General features: G+C 55.7%; 3 protein-coding genes across 11 annotated transcripts in view; all 3 read right to left on the bottom strand.

Moving 5' to 3' along the window:
• Positions 1-17: 17 nt before the first annotated feature.
• On the bottom strand, positions 18-3,803 carry LOC142420656 (cathepsin S-like). Its single transcript, XM_075524809.1, has 7 exons — positions 3,661-3,803; positions 3,318-3,440; positions 2,941-3,090; positions 2,640-2,864; positions 2,270-2,435; positions 1,948-2,050; positions 18-865 (listed from the first exon to the last, which is right to left on the bottom strand). The coding sequence occupies exons 1-7, from the start codon at positions 3,784-3,786 to the stop codon at positions 766-768; spliced, it is 993 nt and encodes a 330-aa protein (XP_075380924.1). The 5' UTR covers positions 3,787-3,803; the 3' UTR covers positions 18-765.
• A 1,171-nt stretch (positions 3,804-4,974) lies between these two features.
• CTSK (cathepsin K) lies at positions 4,975-8,394 on the bottom strand. Its single transcript, XM_075525103.1, has 8 exons — positions 7,882-8,394; positions 6,982-7,108; positions 6,700-6,822; positions 6,434-6,589; positions 6,133-6,351; positions 5,876-6,041; positions 5,654-5,759; positions 4,975-5,563 (listed from the first exon to the last, which is right to left on the bottom strand). The coding sequence occupies exons 1-8, from the start codon at positions 7,887-7,889 to the stop codon at positions 5,464-5,466; spliced, it is 1,005 nt and encodes a 334-aa protein (XP_075381218.1). The 5' UTR covers positions 7,890-8,394; the 3' UTR covers positions 4,975-5,463.
• Positions 8,395-11,156: 2,762 nt separating this feature from the next.
• The window catches only part of ARNT (aryl hydrocarbon receptor nuclear translocator), a 31,887-nt gene continuing 22,274 nt past the window's right edge, over positions 11,157-20,769 (bottom strand). For 5 of the 9 annotated variants that reach the window (XM_075525245.1, XM_075525243.1, XM_075525247.1 and 2 more), the window contains 12 exons: positions 20,368-20,444; positions 20,060-20,194; positions 19,520-19,594; positions 18,568-18,719; positions 16,693-16,803; positions 16,409-16,487; positions 15,894-16,017; positions 15,180-15,279; positions 14,352-14,502; positions 13,964-14,123; positions 13,324-13,475; positions 11,157-12,733 (listed from right to left, as the gene is read on the bottom strand). In XM_075525245.1, coding sequence (XP_075381360.1) covers positions 12,644-12,733; positions 13,324-13,475; positions 13,964-14,123; positions 14,352-14,502; positions 15,180-15,279; positions 15,894-16,017; positions 16,409-16,487; positions 16,693-16,803; positions 18,568-18,719; positions 19,520-19,594; positions 20,060-20,194; positions 20,368-20,444 — 1,406 coding nt within the window. In that variant the 3' untranslated portion in view covers positions 11,157-12,643. The remainder of the gene's footprint in view (positions 12,734-13,323; positions 13,476-13,963; positions 14,124-14,351; positions 14,503-15,179; positions 15,280-15,893; positions 16,018-16,408; positions 16,488-16,692; positions 16,804-18,567; positions 18,720-19,519; positions 19,595-20,059; positions 20,195-20,367; positions 20,445-20,769) is intronic. The other 4 variants (XM_075525249.1, XM_075525250.1, XM_075525251.1 and 1 more) reach the window with 2 other exon arrangements.

The raw sequence follows: 20,769 nt of genomic DNA, 5'->3' as shown, positions 1-20,769 counted from the left end.
AACTGGGTAGACCTGAGCTCCCACCTCACCTCAGCAGTGTACCAACCAGACTAAAGCCAGTTCTTAGGAAAAAAAAAAAAAAAAAAAAAATCACATTTATTCACTTTTGGTGGCGTAGCGCAGATGGGAAGACATGGTTTAAACACAGGCATGGGATGGAGCCGAGCTGGCCAGCCTCAGTGCTGCATGGGCAGCAGGGGCCACGTTTAATGCACATTACATCGCAGTCAGGCTGAAAACGCAGTCAAGCAAAGTCTCCGGCTGCCTGGAAATCATGTTCCAGCCTCCGGTCAGGGCATCCTCTGGGTTCCCACAAAGGTCAGCCAGGCAGGAGGGTACATTTCTCACCACTACGAAGCACCACGGGACATAAAATGGCTGTAAGAAACTGTCTTCTAGGAGAAAAGGAGGAAACCAAACTGCCTCAAGAGTTTTGAAGATGCAGCGGAGTCATTTTCTAAAAAGCTGCTGGAGATTGCAAGAGTTAGCAATGACAACAGAGAGCCCTCCACCTAACTAGTTGAAATAATTCCCAACAGATTATCCCTTATTAGTGGATAAGTTCCTGGGGAGGGTGAATGAGATGGCCGTACTCGATGAGACGCTTGAACGAGCCAACTGCGATCGCTCCTAATTTCTACTGCTTATCTGTAGAAATTCCACGGGATTCCTCACGGAGGGAAGGCTGGAGTAGAGCCAGGCACACTCGAGATCAGCAGGGTGAGTGGTGGCATCTCAAGAGCTCGTCCTGAAGCAGGGAACCCTCTAGATCTGGGGGTAAGCACCGTAGCTGGCAATCCCGCAGTGATTTCCACGGTTCCTCGCCATCCGGATGTAGCCCTGGTCACCAAAATGCACACCCCAACTTTTGGAAGAAGGAAGAAGCAAAAATTAGACAACGGGAGGTAACTGCCTCCTTCCGTACCACCCCTCACCCTCACTTTTTTCTTTCCCCGCCTTTTTGTTTTTAATTTTTTTCAACTCGTGCTTCCTCCCCAGCAGCCACAGGAATAGCCAAATTCTCATCTTTTGACCAAAAAGGCTGAACCTCGTGACTGCTTCCCTGCCAGATTTTACTGTCATTAACTCTTCTAGGGGGGAGCAGAGGAAAATTAATTCTTTTCTATGTGCTAGAGTGAGTCAAAACCACCAGGGAAATACCAGATAAAGGTGTATAAAATAGTTTTGCATATTAAAAATACATTAATTTTTTTTTTTAATCCTACCAAGGCCAGAGATGAGAGACAGAAGAGGAAACTGGTGGGTTTTAGCCCAGCTCTGACATGAGGATAAAGGAGCTTTGTTGACAAAACTGCCCACAGTTGGGGTTTTTTTGTTGTTGTTTTTAAAAAAGATAATGGTTTTCAGTTGCTGAATGTAGCTTTGCTGACACCGCAGCTTGTTTTTTTTTCCAGAGATGTGTCTGTCCGAGCAGGACTCTTTTATTTCGACACTTCGTTTCTTCTTGTTCTGCATTTTAAACAGTGAAAAACATGTTCACAAATACATTTTAGTGCAAGGGGCAGCCCGGCTGCAATCATCCTTGAGGCTGTGCCTCCAAACTGGCCGAAGGAGGGGGTTCACTGGCGTGTCCCCAAATCAAATCAGCTCAGTTTCGCTCTCCGAGAAGCACCAGCCCTTTGCGATGACTCAGCATCCAGGAACGCTGGAAACCCTGGAGTTTCCTGCAGAGCAGAAATCCCATTTTTTGAGCCAGCACTGAGGAGTCAGGCAGGAGCGTTTTGGGTGACGTACGTCGATTCGGCTTTATAGGGCTTAATCAAGGGCCCTTTACACCGCCTTTGCGATGGCGCTGAGCCCTAAACGTACCTAAAGAAAGCTGATGGGCATCGAAAAGCACATTGCTGGCACGTCTTTGAACCTTCAGGGCAGCCCTCGGAGCGGAGGCTGAAAGGAAAAGCTGCTCAGCGACTGGGTGTGCTGTACCTGTTTTTCACGAGCCAGTAGTCGTCCCCATCCGAAGAGCCGTAGCCGATGACGAGCACGGCGTGATTCACCACCTGAGAGCAGCTCGGGTCATTGTAGATACCTGGAAGGTGTTTGGAAACAGCCTTTGGACAACTTGCCCTAAGTCGCTGCCCAAATGGGAGTTAAATTCACTCTTTGGGAGGTGCCACCAATGCCTGTCGCCAAGAGCGAGGGCAACGCAAGCTAAATGCAAGTCAAAGCTGAAATAATTTATATTTAAGGAAGTTGGGTCATGGGAAGGAAAGCACGTCCCTTCCTTGTGATACCCTGGAAGACCCACCAGCTTTGTACAAGAAGAAGGTGGGCTGACTGGCATCGATGCTGACAGAGATGGGTCCCACGTTGGCGACGGCATCCTTCAGCGTGGCTTCATCGCCATGCGGCAGCTCGATGTACCTGGAACACGTGGCTGCCCGCGCCGTCGGGTTGTAGCGACACACACCGTCCTGGCAGACGAAAGTAAGGGGGAAAACGCGTCAGATCCTGCAGAGAGTCCTGCTCTGCGTTATGTGAGTCAGAATTGATGCTCGCAGCATTCAAGACAGACAACTCCAACTTTCCAAAGTGGATTTCCTCTGGAAGCAACAGGACTGTTAATTCCTCCATTTTAAGCTGAGCCAACCTAAGCGGTGCCCAGGTCTGATGCCTACTTGAGCCGTGTAGGGGTAGGATGCATCTGAGTCAATCCCTTGGTTGTCGATGATGTACTGGAAGGCTTTGGTTTTCCATCCGCCACCGCAGCCTTTGTTCCCATAGCTCCTGGTGCAGTCGACGAGGTTCTGGGCGCTCAGAGACACCAGCTTCCCCGTCTTCAGCTTCACCTGGGCTTCGAGGGCTCCCACGGCGCTGAACGCCCAGCATGACCCACAGGCACCCTGCAAAAGCCCCAGAGATGCTCAGACGCCGCCCCATGGGACCAAGACATGGGGATGCACAGAGAGAGCTTCAAACCTGGTTCTTTACGTCCGTGACGCATCCCTTCTCCCTCCAGTCCACCGTGTCCGGGACTTTGCTGCCAGGCTGCGGTCGGTACGTGGAGGTCCGGTTTGGCCGAGGAGCAACGTTCAGCCCAGTTAACAAAGCCGCCACTTCCTCGCTGGTCTGGTGGGAAGGAGCACAGAGGCATTCGCAACGTGCAGAGGTTTACTTTGCACAACAGGAGAGCGAATCCATCCACGCATCCCACCCCACCGAAAGGACCAGGTTTGTCCTTGCAGCCTCCGGGGACTGACGCATGCGGTTGCGGCATCACCAGCACGGCACGTTTCATCCCCCTCGACCAAACGCGTGACTCCATGCTTGCGCCTCGCGGCGCGGCCAGCACCTACCATGTCTCCCAGGTGGTTCATGCCCAGCTGGTAGGAGTGCAGCCCCAGGGAGTGCTCCAGATTGTGCAGCGTCACGAGTCGCAGGTTCCTCTCCCACGTCACACGCCGGTCCCCTTCCTCTTTCTGAAATCAAACGCAGCCTTGTGGTGTGTAGCAACAGCCCCCGCAGCCATTTCACCCCATTTTATCCCACAAAAGGTTGTCGGGAGCCCCTGCCAAGCCATCCCTGGGAACCAGCAGCGCTTCGAAGCGCTGTCGGCTCTTCTCCCCGCTGCGTGATGCGGCGGATGGTCATACCAGAGCAGCACCGCGAGCCATCTCCACACCCACAAGATGCCCCTACCTCGTGGCGATACTCCTTGCCGTAGGTTTTCTTCCAGAGCTGCCAGTGCCAGTCCAGCGCGGGGTCGGGGTGTCCCAGTGCCACCGCAAGCGTGGCCAGGAAGGCGATGGAAGCCAGCAGCTTCATCCCGCTCAGCTGGGAGCGGAGAGGCAGTGCCAGACCCCAGCCTGGGGGTTTTACTTCCCCACCGATTCCCAAACCCACCCCCACCCCCTTGTGCCGTTTGCCTTGGCTAGGAGCTGTCTCCGGTCCCACAGCGATGCTCTGTGGCCCCAGACCCTTCCCGCACGTGGACCTGCAGTGCCACCCCCCCAGGAAAGTCTCTTCTAAGGAAACTTGGTGCATCCCCAAACATTTCCTCTGCCAGCTTTCCGCCTTCATCGCTGCGGCAGCTCTCGAGGAACAGTCGAGGGGGGACACCAAGGAAGCAGAGATGAACTCTGTCCCCCAGGCGAGCGCAAAGGGACCGTTTCTGCATGTTCTCCAGCCAAAAATCACTCCAGGGAGATGTCTCACCTGCCCGGCCGCGGTGCAGCTTTCCACGGAGCCCGGCTCAGCCTGGGACAGCACGGGGGTGCGAGGAGGTCCCTCCGCTTGCTGCCAGCAGGAGCCAGCAGATGAGGAAATGCTCCGATTTCACTTTCTTTTCACAGCGTTCTGTTTTTGAACAACCCTGATGGTGCATCCTGGCAGGCCCCGATGAATTGGCCAGCATCCTGCATCCTCTCCATCACCCGGCCAGACCATTCGCCAGCCACGTCTTGGTGCGCGGGTGGGAGCGGAAGAAAGAAACTTAGGGGCACGAGTGGGAAAAAACCCTTATTTTTAAGTGTCTAAACCTTTTCATGTGTGAATTTTTAAAGCAAGTATCACCTTCCCTTCCTGTTAGGGCTCGCCCTGAGCTTTGCTGCAGTCATTTTTCAATTTGTTTCACAAGGAGCGCTGGGGTTTGGGTTTTTAGGGAGACGCGGGGGTTTTGGCGGCGAAACGCCACCCAGCCCTGGCGCAAACATTTACCCCGAAGCCACGGCGCCGCAGCCCGCGCCAGCCATTTATTCACTGCTCTGCTTTCTTCCCCCTCCTTCTTCCCCCCGCGTTTCTTCAACCTGTTTCAGGGGTCCTGCAAAACCAGCTGGGATTTTGCAAAAAGACCCCAGCAGCATCTTCTCTCCCCGCTTCGCCCCGGGGTCAGCCGCGTTTCACCGTCGGCTCCTGCCCCCCTGGGAAAGGGAAGGACGACTCCACCGCTGCAGCCCCGTCCCACCACGGGGTCAGGACAGCACAGAGCAAACCAGCCCGAGCGTTTATTCCCAACCGTGTTTATTTTAAAAATAAAGTCGTATCATTCTCTGCAGCCCCCGCTGGGATGCAGGGTGGGGGGGACACAGATCCGTGCTCTCCGCGGGGGAAATTCCACCTGCGGCGCTCCCCGCGCACTCCCGGAGGCAGAGGCCGGCGCGGGACCTGTTTGCACAAGCATCTCTGGAGGGATCAGGCTCTCTGGAGCCGGCCAAACCCAGCCCCGAGCGTCTGCAGCCGCGGGCAGGCAGAACTGCGCACACACCGTGCCGGCACGGCAAAGGAGTCCCGGGAACACAGAGCTGGGGGGAGCTCATCGCACCGTTCATCTGCAGCTGGGGGGTCTCTCCCCTTTCCCGGGGGAGATTTCTCATGGAGAGGCAAAGATCCCCCCCCCGGAGCGACGTCGGCTTTGGAGATTGGGAGCGAAAAGGCTGAGTTTGAACACGGGGAAGCAGGGAGGGCGGCCGGATGCGGCGCGGGAAGGGAGCACACCGGGAGCGCTCACATCTTGGGGAAGCTGGCGAGGTTGGCGATGCCGCAGGCGTTGTTCATGTTGCGCGCCAGGAGGACGTAGCCCTTGTTGCCCCACTCCTCGCCCCAGCTGCGGGGAGAAAAGGCAGAGCCTGAGCTGCCGGCAGAGCCGCCGGCAAACCCCAACCCGGTGAAAAGCAGCCCCGCCGTCCTGCCGTACCTGTTCTTGATGATCCAGTGCTTGGTGCCCTTCTGCGTGCCGTAGCCCACCGCCAGCACCGCGTGGTTGATGTTTTCGGCATTGCAGCTCTCGTCATAGTACACGCCTAGGGGACAGGACAGACCGTTACGCTCGGGATAAGCCACCCGGCTGTGCCTCAGTTTCCCCGAGCTGCCCCACGGCCAACAGGCACCAGGGGGGGTTCCCCCCTGAGCCCCTCACCCCGGCTGTAGAAGTGGAAGGAGGGCAGGCTGGCATCAATGCCCACGGAGACAGGTCCAATCCTGGCCACGGCCCTCTTCAAAGCCTTCTCGTTCCCTTCGGGGATTTCCCGGTAGCCGCGGCACTTGGCCGCCTTGCCGGTGGGGCTGTACATGCAGCTCTCATCCTGCGTGGGACCAGCGAGGTCAAGGCGAGAAGGGGATGGGAGGGCAGTCAGGGAGCAGAAGGAGACCTTACCCCCCCTCCCAGCCCCGGACCTGGCCGACGTAGGGGTAGGCATCCTCCGAGTCGATGCCGCGGTTCTGCCGGACGTACTCGAAGGCGTTGGTCATGTAGCCGCCGCCGCAGCCGTTGTTGTTGGCCACGCAGTCCACCAGGTTTTGGGGGCTGAGGGAGAGCAGCTTCCCCGTCTTCCGCTTCAGCTGCCCCTCCAGCGCGCCCACAGAGCTGAAAGCCCAGCACGAGCCGCACTGGCCCTATGGGGACGTGAAGGGTGACACCAGGGTGACACCAGGGTGACGCCCCGCTCTGGGCACCCCCGGGGAGCACCCTGCTTACCTGGTTCTTGACGGGCGTCACGTAGCCTTTCCTCCTCCAGTCCACAGCAGCTGGGGCTCTCTCGGTCCAGTCGGGGACATAGAGCGTCTCGTTGCGACGTGGGCGGCCACGGGGCACCTTCAAGCCCGTCATCGTCCTCACCACCTCCTCGCTGGTCTGGGGAAGGAGCCCGGGGCGGATGGGTGCAGCCCTGGGGCCGGTGGGCACCCAAGGGTGCTCAGTCCCCTCTCTCCCACCCCGTTACTGTCCCCCCCGGTGACGCTCACCATGTCACCCAGGTGGTTCATGGCCAGCTCGAAGGTGTGGACGCCCAGCGCGTGCTCCAGGTTGTGGGTGTTGATGTACTTGAGGTTCTTCTCCCAGATCAGCCTCCGAGCCACCTCGTCCGCCTGCGCCACGGGGTGAGACGGTGCTGGGCGGAGGGGTCCTGCCCGTGGCCCCCCCCCCCACCGTGGGGACGCCCCCGAGGCCATCGGCCCCAGCCTGGTCCCCAGCCCCCCCCAGCGATGCCCCAGGGGCCGGTCCCCTCCCGCGGGGCTCTGCCGTACCTCACCGTTGTACTGCTTGCGATAGGTTTTCTTCCACAGGTCCCACTGGGTGTCCAGCTCCCGCTCGGGGTGCAGCTGGGCCACCGCCGCGGGGACCAGCAGGGCCAGCAGCGTGGGCCACCACATCCTGCGGAACGGGGACAGAGACTGAGCCCGGGAGGGCTGGACGGGGGACGGGACCCCGTGCCCGCGACCACGTCGGGCTATAGGGGACTGGGACCCCGTGCCCGCCCAAGCGCTGGGCTACAGGGGCCAGGACCCCGCGTCCATCCGATCTCAAGGCCACAGGGGACCCTACGTGCGCCATTATTGAGGGACGGGGACCCCGTACCCACCCCGCTAAGGGGCCGGGGGAGACCAGAACCCCGGCCCCCCCATTAACAGGAGAGCAGCCCCCCCTGGTTTCGGGCCAGGACCCCACCCCGTTTCGGGGCCGGGACCCCGCTGCGGGCAGCGCTGGCCGGGCGCAGGCATCACATGAGCCGGGACAGCTGGTTCCCATTACCGCCCCGCTGGCGCCTTTCCGGCGGCCCCGGGCCACGGGGAAAACAAGTTTTGGGGGTGCACGGAGCAGGGGGTGCAGGCAAGGGGGGCGCCCCGGCATCCTGCCCCCTCCCTTGCTTTACCCACTCCCCCCCGGCACCCACTTTCTCACCAGGCCCCCAGGGCAGAGCAGGAATGGGGACACCGGCCCAAGCCTGCAGCCCACAGCCCCGCTCAATGCTCCGTGCCTCAGTTTCCCCTCTTGCACCTCTAAGAGTCCCCCCGCTGCCACGCGGGACCCTGTTTCCCCCCGCTCCCAGTGGGGTCCGTTTCCCTGGGGAAAAGCCACGCGACCGCCCCAGCAGCGCCTCGTTGGGTCTCCCGTCCACCCCCGGGACCCTCTCCCACGCCGCTTACCCCCGCATCGCGCTGTCGGTGGGAGGACGGTGCGGGCCGGGACCGGGAGATGCGGGTGCCGCGTCCGCAGCTCTTTTATGCCGCTGGATTGAGGAAGTCGAGAGGCAGATGGAAAATTTTGGCAGGCGCCGGGGTTTGCACAGGGTTGGAGGGAAGGAGGAGACGGGGGGGATGCAGCAGCAGCGGCTCCCTCCCGGCTTCACATGATGCTGCGGGGCAGAGCTGAGTCAGCCCTGGCTCAGGGGCTGGTGGCTCTGGATGCCACCCTGGGGACATCCTCCTGCCCCAGCATCCCGCTGCGGGGACATCCTCCTGCCCCAGGGGCGTCCTCCTGCCCCAGCATCCCGCCCTGGGGACGCCTCCTTATCCCAGAGTCCTGCCCCAGGGTCACCCTCCTGCCCCATGGTAGAGGGGCTGCTTGTTCCCGGGAGACCCCCGGTCTCCCCCCAGCACCCCAGGGAGGGCGAGCACCCAGCTCTCCCGAGAGAGGCACTACGCGGCAGGATTAGACCCTCCCCAGCAACTCGGGGTTGTTGTGTGACAGCTGGAGCAGAGGACAGAGTCCTCTCCCAAGTAACAAGTGACGGGACGAGAGGAAATGGCCTCCAGTTGCGCCAGGGGAGGTTTAGACTGGATATGAGGAAATTTTACTTCACTGAAAGGGTTCTCAAGCATTGGAACAGGCTGCCCAGGGCAGTGGTGGAGTCCCCATCCCTGGAGGTATTTAAAAGCCGTTTGGCTGAGGTGCTCAGGGACGTGGTGTAGTGGTGGGCTGGGCAGTGTTGGGTTTACGGTTGGACTCGATGATCTCAAAGGTCTTTTCCAACCCGTGCGATTCTGTGATTCCGTGACAGGACCTCATCTCTGCCCCTCCTGTCCCCAGCCCAGGACTGCTGCCCCTGCCGCCTCCTGTCAGTGCAGGATTCGGCCACCCCCCGTGCCCGGTTCTGGGGGCAGAGGTAGGGCCCCGGGGGACCAGGCTCATCCCGACCCCAGGCAGCAACACCGCGGGGAAGCGGGGCCAGACGGTGCTTTCTGCGGTGACTGGCACCTCGTCACGCGGCTCCCGCTGGGACAAGTCAGAAAACCTTGTTCACTGGCCGGAAGGTCCCGGCCTGACCCGGTGGCATTAGTCCCCTGACCCAGGGGACATCATCATCATCCCCTGGGGACATCATCATCATCATCATCATCCAGCCACGGGTACGAGGATGGACGGTCCCAGGGAGCAAGGGGCAGAGTTAAGGGGACGGGAGACGGACCCAGATGCGGGCTGGAGCCACCTCTCAACTACACCCACGTCACCCCGTCACCGCAGGGGTCCCCGGGGAGAGGGACCTGCACCCCACGCACAAGCTCACCCTCCCCGGCTGCTGAGAAAGGGGTGGCTGAGTCAGCCCGGGGCTCTGCCGCGGACTCATCGCCCGGAGCACGGGGCCTTGACTCGGCCACACATGACCAAGGGGTGAGGCCACCGGCACAGGGACCCAACGGCGGGGAGCCGAGCATTTTAGGGGGCCACGCTCCTCGCAGGCGGGGCGAGAGGGAGAGCAGAGGCAGGGGGGAGGCGAGGCTGAGCGAGGGGCACGGGGCTGTATCCCCTCTCCGGCTGCAGGGCTCGGGGAGAACGCGACGATCCACAAACCCAGAGCGCACAAGGGACTGCTACCACGCCCCGGCCCCCCACCGCAAGTAATTAGGGAGGGGGCGCGGGGGAAAGGCAGCACCCAGGGGTCCATCCCACCGCTGCTGCCCCGGCATGGCTGCAAGGCCAAGGCCAGGGATTCAGGGCAACGCTGTTGTGACCACGGCCGCAGGAGGGAGGGAGGCAGAAATAAGACAGAGCTTTGAAAAAGGGAAAATATCTTGTTGTAAAATCTCTGCTACATATAATCATCTGCAACTCCTGCAACGAGAGGGAGCCGGGGCCCAAAGCAAGCTCCCTTGAGGGGGAGCTTTGGCTCCTGTCCGCCCCAAGCGATTGTATGATAAAATAACCCCCCCTCACATTGAAAAATTATACAATTATCAAAATGGATGTGAAGGGAATAAGCCTCTGTCCTGCAGCTCCGTCCCGTGTCCCCCCCCGCTCTGCAACAGCACCACGCTCAGCCCCTCCAACGGCCCACGGGACAGGGCCAGGGCCCCGCGCTGGGGGAGTGGGGGGGGGGGGAACAGATGCCGAGACCCCGCCAGCCCCTCACCAGTCCTCATCCTCCACTGCTGCCAGCGCCGAAGCCAGGCCAGCGTTTCCCAAGAGGTCTGGCACGCGCCGGCTGCTCCAGCTCGTTTCTTTTCCCCAGCAGCTGGAATGGTCCAGGGCAGGACCCAAAATCGGGGGTCTGCAGCAGCGTCACCCACGACGGCTCAGGGAGGGACGGGCTCTCGGCCCGGGGACACACAGACCTGGAGGTCGTTGCTTCTCATCCACGCAGCCCCCAGGTCCTGGTGGGCTCGGGGAGGGGGGGTGTTTTGAAGCACCACGGGCAAGTCCAGCTCCCACTGCTGCCCTGGGACAGAGCTCAACAGCTGAAGGACGTGGCTCCAGAAAGCATCAGAGCTGGAGCTTCACAAAGGTCGAGTTCCCCAGGGCTCAATTCCTGTAGAAATGGGAATTTTCCTCCTCCTCTGGCAGGCGAGCGCTGCTCCATCCTCCATCCCGTCGGGTCAGCACGGCTCTGACGCTGGAGGAGGGTGCAGCTCAGCGCTGGTCCTTCACGTGCCCCCTCCGGCCTGCAAGCGGGCGTTGCGAGCCCGAGTGTGAACGCCTGCGATGGTTAAGGCCTTGCTACTCTACAAAACAGATCTCCTCTAAGCCTGAGAAAACTCCACAGCCTGGCAGCGGGGACGGCACGGGGCGTGAGGGGCTGCTGCGGACGAAGAGGGGCCCATCGCGGTTAGTGCAGTTTCCCTGGGTAAAAGGACGGGGGTGGATCACAGGATGTTTCCAAACTCCCTAATAGGAGGTTCCCACCTTTCCATAGATAAATTTGGAAGCAGTGTTTGAAGTGAGGAGAAAAAGCCTTCAAATCTTAATCTTCCAACAAAAGCAGGAGAGAAAAAACAATGAAAGCCTTCTGCTCCACTACCCACAGGAACCTCTCTGGGTCTCTGCAAGCGCCCAAACTTGACAGTCGGCAACACAAATCTTTCAAAGCCTTCCCCACGTGGACGTTCTCTGCTTGGTACCTCTCCAAAATCTGCCCTTTGGAGGCTCTGCCCCATCACCGCACCACCAAGACCCGCGACTCCGAACACCACGTCCCTTCCTTGCCCCACGCGGGGCTCTCCAGCAGCCCCACCAACGCGCAGGGAGGAGGGAGAAATGCCCAGATTTCATCCAGAACAAAACCAGGCTTCCAGGAAAGCTTCGTATTCTTCCCCCGTTGCAGTTGTGCCAAGTTTCCTTCCAAGTCAAGCTCTGCAATGAACCAATTTTCCTGCTGAAATTGAAGCAAGGCTTGCCATCACAGGGGGAAATCAAACTGTTCTTCCAGCCCCTACAGACCCTGAGGAGAGCAAGATTTGCCACAAGTTTTTTTTCCACTGAAGAAGCCAGAAGACTCAAAGTCAAGGTTTACAATTAAAAAAACAAATTATATATAAAAAAATTCTGTTCCCCATCTTCCCCTGCTCTCCTCCATTTTGTGACTTGGCAACAGGGTCATCATATGGCATGAATTTTTCTTTAAGGAGACGGTGAGCGTAAAAGCAAATACTGCCGTTCAGAGCATGTAGTGAAAATGCAACTCCTCAGCAAGCCCCTGAACAAACCCAGGGCCTCTCTGTGCGGGGAACCGGACGTCCAGCTCCAAAACCAAGGCAAGGATCTCAATCTAGCTGGGATAAAATCGCACAGACAGTGCAGAGCAGGTTTTCCCCCCCCATAAGCTGACAAAAAGCCTGTTGAAACATCGGTTCATGGCAGCACAGAAGCCATCAGCTGCGAAGCTGATGCACCGAGAACAAAGCTACATAGATAATATTTTTATGGCTCGTAACTATCCCGTCATTCAGACGAATGACCGGGCCCCGAGGGATTTTATAGGTCACGCTGACTACAGAGGCCCGTATTCATTGCACAGTTCACAGAAGAGAGACGGCATCCAAACAAACACCAACGTGCCTGCCAACGTGGGAATCTCTAAATAAAGCACCCCGACTGGAGACGCAGGAACAACCCTCCAAAGATGGCCAAGCTTCCTCCAACGAGAAAGCCGGCTTACGACAAGGATTCTTACGCAAGCATCCTCCAGGATTGCGTTATACAGGCTTAACGCTTGGAAGAGTTTCTCCCAATATTTAAAAAGTTACAATACTTTGTGTTTTATAGAAAAAGAGTCACGGTATAGAAGACTGAAATAAAAACAGTAAAAGCCACCTTATGAGTTTGGAGGGGCTGTCTGTAATCCAGACAGGAATCCCTCCGACCAACCCCACGTGCAGAACGAGAACCGCTCGCGAGCGGCTCCGGAAACACGGGGCCTTCGGTCAACGAGCGCAGCTGCTCTCGCAGCACTCGAGTCCTGAAGCCTCCAGGCGAACAGTCCCCCACTGCCAGCACCGCACAGAGGAGGTGCCCCAAACCACAACCTCCTCCTCCTGCGCGGCCGTCCGTCCTCCGGGCTGTCAGGCAGAGTTTCGCCTCCAGAAGGCGGGAATTGTTTAGAGAGTTCAGCAGTCTTTGAAAAAAAGACTTAGGTGTTTTCCTTTACACATGGATATTATATATAGCTATAATTTGCTTCCCCTAGGGCTTATTTTATTCTGAAAAAGAAGGGAATATATTCAACTCTGGGAACTCTTCATTGTTGTAGTTGGGTCCTTGGTCTCCCAGCATTGTCAGCATGTCCTGTGAGGATACAAGGAGAGAGCTGTTAGCTGGACCAGAATACCACGCTGGTAAGTTAGGCACGGAGGAGCCTCCCGGAGTAGCTACCGCACACCGAGACGGTCCCTGCCCTCCCAAGGGCACGTAGGGTTTGCCTCCAAGGCTGCAGGAGAGCAGCAAATTTAAGTCATAAGCAGCGACTGCACTGACTCCTTTGAAAGCAGGGGGCAGCAAGTCCCAAGAAGAATGTGACCTCTCACGAGTTATCTTCGCTTTCTTGGACTGGGGGGGGCGTTTGGCTTTTTTGCTATTGTTTTTAATTAGAGCTAGAAGGGTTAGTTCAGCTGCGGAGCTGGTAGAGTTTCACACTGATCCTGCAACGGACCAAGACACAAAGCCAGTCCAGCTGAGGCCTCTCTGCCCTCTCCTCGCCAGTCTGAGCTCCATCAGGTTATTCACAAGTTTGAGACCTCACCAGGTATCGTTAACTAGAGGGACAAGCTCTCGGCGCTTCCGCCAGCTGCCCACGCTTGGGAAGGAGAGACCATTCGTTCCCACAAGACTGGCCCGCGCCAGTCCTCGCTCGGGAGGTTAAAAAAGCACCGTCTTACTGAGAAGACCTCAGGCTGGCTTGGCTGCGGCTGCTGCACGTGTTGCTCCCCCGACGCCGTGCCGTGGTGCTGTCCTTGCCACTGCGGCCACATCCCCACACCTTCGGCCGCCCGCGTCTGGAACGGGGCGGGGGTCTGCGCTGCCTCCGTGGCTGTTCAACAGAGAACAAGTCAGCAAACGATTCCTGGAGCGGGGCTGTGGTTTCGATGATCCTTTAACGGGACCAGGGAGCGCACAACTGCACAACTCATTTTGTGGTGCCTGGCTGTTAACGGGGTAGGATCTCCCCTCCAGGAAAAGCCCCTAAACTGTCACACGCATTAAGGCATTTGTCAGTACCCGTCTACGGGGTAGAACAAGAACAAATGCAGGGGAGTCCCAGAGGGGTTTGTTTCCTCCCAGTCAGCCTTAAAATGGTTCAAAATTCATCTGCTCTGGAGCCTTGCAGTGGGATGATGGTTAAAGGTGATAAAGGCAGTGGATTTAGCTGTGCTCTCTACATTTGGGCATTCCCAACATACCCAGGAAAACGATGGAGAGCGTATCGCACCAAGGCTGTATCTGGCCGATGCTCCCAGCTCTCCTCCGAGGGGATTTTGTTGCCACCCCAACCTCCCCAGCACCCCAAGCCATACTCACTGAAGCCCGTGCCACGGCTGGCAAGGTTCGGGTAAGCAGCCCCGGTAGGAGAAGCCGTAGAGCCAGGTGCTGTCATGGGGCTGAAGGAGGACGGGGTGCCTTGGAAAGTCCCCATGCTGAAGGAAGGGGGCCGAGTCTTCACCGTCTGGGATGCCACTTGCTGTAAGAGAGCAAGAAACGGGAGAGGAAGAGGAGACCTATTTATTCTGAACCTCGTCTTAACTAGGGTGAGATGTTGCTGGACTGGCCCAAAGGAGAAAGCGCGCGGGCACACAGCATGGCTCCACCGCTCAGCTAGAGAGTGAGAGCAGGTCGATTCATGATGGCGAGAAGGGTCTGTAACGCAGCGGGGACTCGGGGCCTGCACCAAGGGTTCAGGCTTTGCTACCTGGGGCGTGAACGCTGGCCGTGTCCCTGGAGCCCAGTTGGTTCCGCTGACCTGAGCTGGGTTGGAGTGGCGTGAAATCTGTGCTAAGATCCGGCCCGCTGATGAGGGCTGCTGCTGAATAATGTTCACAGGAGGTACCATGCTGCTGCTCCTGCAAGACAGAAGAGGCACTCCTGGGACACTAGGCATCACATACAGGACGAAGGGGCACAAACACCATCCTGTGCAAGTTATCGGTGGGGGAAAATGAGCCCAGAAATGTGGGGTAACGTTGCTCACGTGCCAGTGCCCATCATGCTGCCCTGCTGCGGACGCAACTGGCAGGAGCTGCTGGGCTTGTAGGCAAGGCTACTCTCACCCAGCTCAGTTCTTGGGCTTCAGTCTAAGCACGTCCGAGAGGCACAGCTATCCTGCAGACAGGCTTCAGCAAGCAACAGAGCAGAGGGATATCAGGGAATCTAGGCAGTAGCTGGGGAGGTGAAGATGAGGGTGAGGAGCGGCACAGCAGAGGAGGGGCCGTGCCGACTCTGTGCGCAGCCTCTAAGCTCCGGCACCTCTGACCAGGAGCAAAGCAGCACCAGGCAGGAGAGCAGGGGTGCAGGAGCCCTCCTCTCCCCCACTCCTCAAAGAAACCAATGCCTGGATGGGCTCCCCCTGTATTTTCTGTGCACGCTATATAGGAACACATTTATGGACAATCGCTGCCATGCAGAGAGAGGCTGGGAACACTCAGCTGTGGCAGAAGGACACACAAACAGAACAGGAACAACAGCAGGACAAGAGAAAATTAACACGAGGCCATTCAAAGCACAGCACAGGAAGCCTCACCTGAAGTTCTCGGCAGGTCGTGATGGGGTGAAAGTGTTTCCCTGCGTAAAGAGGGGCTGGTTGGCAGGCACTGTGCTGGCAGGAATGGCTTTGTTCTGGTCTGTGGAGAGAGGCTGATTCACTTTAGGGCTGAGAAAGTCTCAGCAGCAGGAACAGGGACAGAGAACCAGTTGCGAGAGACATGTCCGTGTGAAGGAAGACTGTTTTGAGCCAAAGCAAACATGACCGTTCCTTATCCAGACACGGACTCCAGATGGTTTTGTAAAGGCCTGTTTAATTTGATTTCCTCTCCATTTTCTAATAAACTTCGCATTAAGGTCCTCTGGGGTTAGAGCATCCACTACATTCAGTGCTCAGGCTAGGAACACAGAGAACTGCTCTCTGGGGACAAGCAGGAACTAAGGCAGGCAGTAAGACCAGAGCAAGAGACACCTTCTCACCCACTCCCTCCCCACACCTCTCCAGCAAAATGCTGGCTGCAGGACAATTCACTGCCACAGCAGCCCATCAGCGTAGACAGGAATTATCCACCCAGAGTCAAAATCAGCACTGTTCTGCAAGATCTGGGCTGCCACAACACAGTCACGCTGAGCCTCTGCACCCAGAACTGCTCCGAGTGACTTAGGAAAGAGCAAAGGGCACTCGGATCGAAGCTGAAATCAGATAAACACGCGATGCGCCCCCGGCCATACCTCCCAGCCCAGCGCTCCCTACCTGTATTGATACTGCTGTAGATTTCGCTGAACCTTGGGTCCCGCTCCTGATTAAAAAGGCTCTCTGCCTTCTCCAAGGGCTTGCTGTGCTCTGGGCCGGCAGCAGTCACAGGCTGAACGGGAACCTGGGAGCAGGTATAAACGTGAGCCGTCAGCACCTCAAGCACAAAGGAAGCACTGTGGTCTCGCAGCCAGCACGGAGAACAGCTGAGGGCTTTGCAGGCAAAGACCTCGCGCGCAAGAGGCCAGGCTGCTCTCCAGACTCTATTTTATCGGGGCAGCGTGGCCGTTTGGGGCTGGCAGCATCGACACGGGCATAGTGGGGAGGACGCCACAGGGGCGGCTCAGAATCAAGCAAGCAGATTCAGCAAAACCCAAGGCAGAACACCTTCCTCTCCAAGCTCTCAGCAGCCTCAAGTCAATTTTGTGTGGCCATCTTTAAATCCCCAGCAAAAAGTAATTTAAATAAAGCAGGAGAACAAACGCAAGGAGTAACCGAAACCCCTGTTGATTTACCTGTGAGTGGTCGTAACCAGACAGGCTCTCTCTTCCTGGGACCACTTCCAGCTCTGTCTGTTGTGGCGGCTGCTGCTGCCTAAAATAGAAAGCGTCTGTAACAGGAGAACACCGGCTGCTAAAAACGATTGCCAAGGGAATAGATACTCTGTGGTTACACCAATGATTCATTAGCCCAGAGGAGTTCATTGCTGCAGAGAGGAAAGTTTGGGTAGGAAGGCTATTTGACAGGAGGGCAGAACCAGCAAGAGAGGCATGGTAAAAGGAGCTGAGCACCTCCTGACCTTGAGGGCAGCTGTGCCGTGCCCATCTCCAGGGGAAGGCTGACACTCTGCCCCAGCTGGGGCCTCTGCATTGAGTTTGACAGGGCAGGCCGAGACTCCTGGCTCGAGTTCCTTTAAAGCAAAGAGAAAAAAAAAAAAAAAAAAGAAAAAATATATTTAAAAAATACCAAACGAAAGCAAACAGTTGGCTACTGCATGTAGGAGAATGCGCCTGTCTCGGACAAGATTGGAAGCTTTGCTTTTGCAAAACCTGTTTGAGTGAAGGATCCTTCCACTCAGTTCCCGTGGTCTCTGAAAGGGGGGGTGTCATGTAATGCAATGCTAACGGCTGTGAGCCAAAGGGCTCTGCCCCCCCCCCCCCCCACTCGGTCACTGAGCAGGGGAGCAATTAATAACCTACACCAGGAGCACGGCCAGATCTGCATCATCCTTAAAGCACAAGCAAAGGTTGTAGGAGCCTAAAAACGCCCGAGGTTTTCCATTCAGCTCTACGTCAGACGCTCCAGAGCTGGAGCCTGCAGAGACCCACCAGCAGTTTTAGGTTTTAAGCCCAAGATGTTGGTGGAGTTTGTTATGCTCTTCTGTTAACTGTCAGAAGTCGGTTAATATTTAACTCCCACAAGAAAGGAGTAAGAGTCCAGCGTTTTCTCGACAGTTCTTTTGCAAGCTGCTGCTTCATAGTACCTGATCTCGAAGATGAAACAATACAGATAACCTAGCGAGGATGCACATAGATAAAATGCACCTCAAACACGATCAGACACAGATTGCCGCTTCTCAGGTCTGAATTTATGCACTGCTTTTAGAAAGCGTAGTATGGATGTGAGAATGGATGCGTGTGGAATGAATGAGTTCAAAGAGATATCTCTAACACCGGGACAGGAATTAAGGCCTGTACGAGATCTGCATCAGATTTCAGTCCTGCACTCAGACCACAGCTCTTTAAAGCCAGAGGGATTTGTCACTGCTCAACTCTTAATACCTTCTCATCAAAAAGCATCAGCTTGCCAGCTGCGGGAAGGGAAGAAGCCCTACCTGCGCTCTAGGACTGTGCCTCGTCGAAAAAAAAAATATCCTGGCTTTTCACCTGCCCACAAGCAATCTAGCTTTCCGTTTGCCTGGCTAGAGAGACTCCATTTGCTGCACCCACCAAGCCTGCAGTTTTGAGTCACATGCAGGCACTTCCCCCCCCCACCTCCTTTATTTCAGTTGCTGCTCTTCTGTAAGGGGCCTGGAGCTCACTCATGGGAAGAGAGCGCAGCTCTGGTCACTCCAAAGGAGATGCACCAACCCACTAGAACAGTCAAGAGAGAGAAAAGAAGAGAGCAGCAATGAAAGCACTCTCCCCCCTGGAGCTCGTTTCTGAATCCAAGGACAAAACTACAGCAGTGGAGAAAAAAAAAAATAAGTGTTTACTTTCTACCATCAGCTGCAGACAGTCCTGCTCACATGAGAAGCCACTCTCTAGACCAGCTGCCCCCCCAGCCTGTCACAGGAATCCAAGAGCTACATTCAAAGGCAGACTTCACTAATATTAGCTCCGAATGCAAACACACAGACAGGAGACTCGCTCCAGTAACCAGAGTTAAAAAAGGCACTGCTGGAGCTGAACTTTGGCAGCTTGCTAAGCCATACAACCGAGACAGCCAAAGGAATTAAATTTCTTGCACTTTATAGTCCTCTAGTGCCTGCCACGGCCCAGGAAAAGAGCGCTCACGGGACTTAGCACCAGGGCCTATGCAAACTGATGGGAAGCTTGGTGAGGGGGAGAGGCCGAAGCTCCCGCAGTTCTGTGCTGCTGCTTATTCTGGGACAAGATCCCATCAGGTTCGGGCGCTATCACTGGTGGTTGGCAAGTCATTTCCATGTACATACTTGACGTTGGTGTTGGTACAGATGATGTACTCAATTTCATCCGAGTAGGGGTTCTGGAAGGTAAAGGAGCTGGTTCTCATCCAGAGCCATTCCCGGTTTTTGGATCGGAATCGGAACATGACTGACAGAACCTGGCCTTTTAACTTCACCACCTAAAAAAACGTAATGCCATCAGTAGTACCTGATAAAAGAAGGTGTTGAAGAGCAACTTGCTTCTGAGCACAAGCCACCCCCCACTAAAACCCTGTGATGGCCCTTTGCCTCCAAGCCTGCACGACCATATCTTGGTTTTCCCCAACGAAATGGCACTGCTACTATTCCCTTATGCTATCTTGATTCCTGAATGATATGGGGGGGACGGGAATCTAACATCCCCTTTTTGGCTTTCACTTTTCTTATCTCTTTGCACTGGTGAGATGTATGAAAAAGCCTCCAGTAAATGAAGCACATGCTGTTGCTTCTGATTCCAACTATTTGGACAAATGGATATGAGCAGCTACTTTTTGGAGTCATGAAAGCACAGGGGCAGTCTTACCTGCCCTGCCACAAGTCCAACGCCCTCAGAAATAAGAGTAACGACAACAGGGCAAGCAAACCACATCCATTTCGAGTTCTGCAGCACTGGGCTGGGCCCTAGAGATGAACCAGTGTTTCAGCCACAGAAGCATGGCATTCAAGTAGGCACTTTGTAGCCACGTCTCTGGCCCTAAAAGCAGAGTGGACTAGCAGCCAGGGGATGAATTCAAGAGTTAGACATCAGATGCTTCTGTTTTGTTTTGCACATTTACCGTTATGTGACTATATCTGCAACTGTTTGCCATTGGGCAAAGGAGAAATATCTACGGTTTATTTTTCTCTTGGTTTTCCAATTAATTTCATTGCTTTGCAAGCACCAAGACAGATTCCAATCGAACACCACACTGCATGCAAAGCGGTAGCTAAAGTATTTTACCTGCTGAAAGCTGTCCCGCAAAAGCTGTTGGTCTTCCGGGTGGCAGAAATCCACAATGTCTTTCCCCAGAAGTTCCTATTTTTAAAGGAATTGGGAGAGGGATCAAGTCAGTTCATCTGGCAGGCAGACTCAGACTCCCTCTTTCAGGTCTGCCCCGTCAATTCCACTTTGGACAGGTACTTACTGCTCCCCCCCCCAAATCACTGTTAGACAAACCAGCTACAGGAACCGGCGTGCTGTATTTTAAAGAGAAGCACAACAGTGGTTGACTAACGTTTGATCTCGAACTCAAATGAAGGCAAAACCGACCTTAATTGACATTAGACATAATCCAGAGCCACCCATCCTTCCAATGATCAAAGTACTTAGAAAAGCACATGAAAAAGCAACTGGTGGAAGAGAAACACGTCTGTTTTAGGCCCTGGGCATCGTTTTATCAGATCTGTTAGACAAGCAGAGCCATGATGTACAAGAGAGGGAGGAGGGAAAAGTAAGTTTGAACAGCAGTTCTTTCTTAGAAAGCTCCTGCCATTTTCTCACCTGTGGCTGGTAGCCAACCGTGGCCACACAGCGGTGATCTATGAAGGTGAAAATGCCTTCGGTGTTGTGCCGGGAGATGAACTCTGTTGGCTGACAAACATTGTTCATGTCTGTGCAGTTGGGTGAGCTAGTGACCTGCAAGGTAAGACAGGTACAGTGTTATCAAATCTTGCGAGAGCTGCCTTCTCCTGACCAGCCAGCCCCGCAGTCGGATTTGTGGCAATCAGGAAACATCTTCAGACAGAAGAGTTTAACTCTGTGGACTTTTAGGACAAGGCAACATTGAAGCATAGGAAGATGCTACCCACCTGGAGCCTGCCAATAGCCACGAGGCAAAACTTGCTGCCCTGGCCAGCGTCTGGGTCATCATCAGGCAGTGAAACACCTGAGAGGGGAGTGCCAAAAAATTCCAGCAAGGTTAACACAGGAAAAATTGCTAATTTCAGAGGAAAAAGACATGCAGTTCTGACTTCAATACATCTCTCCGCCCTGTTTTGTAATTCAATATCCTTTCCCATGAAGGAATTTGGTGTATTAAGTTGCTTCCCCCTCCCTTTCTTTGCCAGAGGGGTTAAAGATCTCTAACTTTCAGCACAAGCTGGCCTATCAGACAGTGTAATATTATTTTCATCCTCTACAGTATCTCTACTGTTCAAAGATCTCCAATCCAGCATCTGCAAAAATTAGTTCAATCCTAAAATAAGAAAAAG

This window comes from Mycteria americana, chromosome 25, assembly GCF_035582795.1.
Source record: "Mycteria americana isolate JAX WOST 10 ecotype Jacksonville Zoo and Gardens chromosome 25, USCA_MyAme_1.0, whole genome shotgun sequence".
NCBI lineage: Eukaryota > Metazoa > Chordata > Aves > Ciconiiformes > Ciconiidae > Mycteria > Mycteria americana.
Note: the sequence above shows the minus strand (reverse complement) of the source record. Positions and strands in the feature narration are given on the sequence as shown.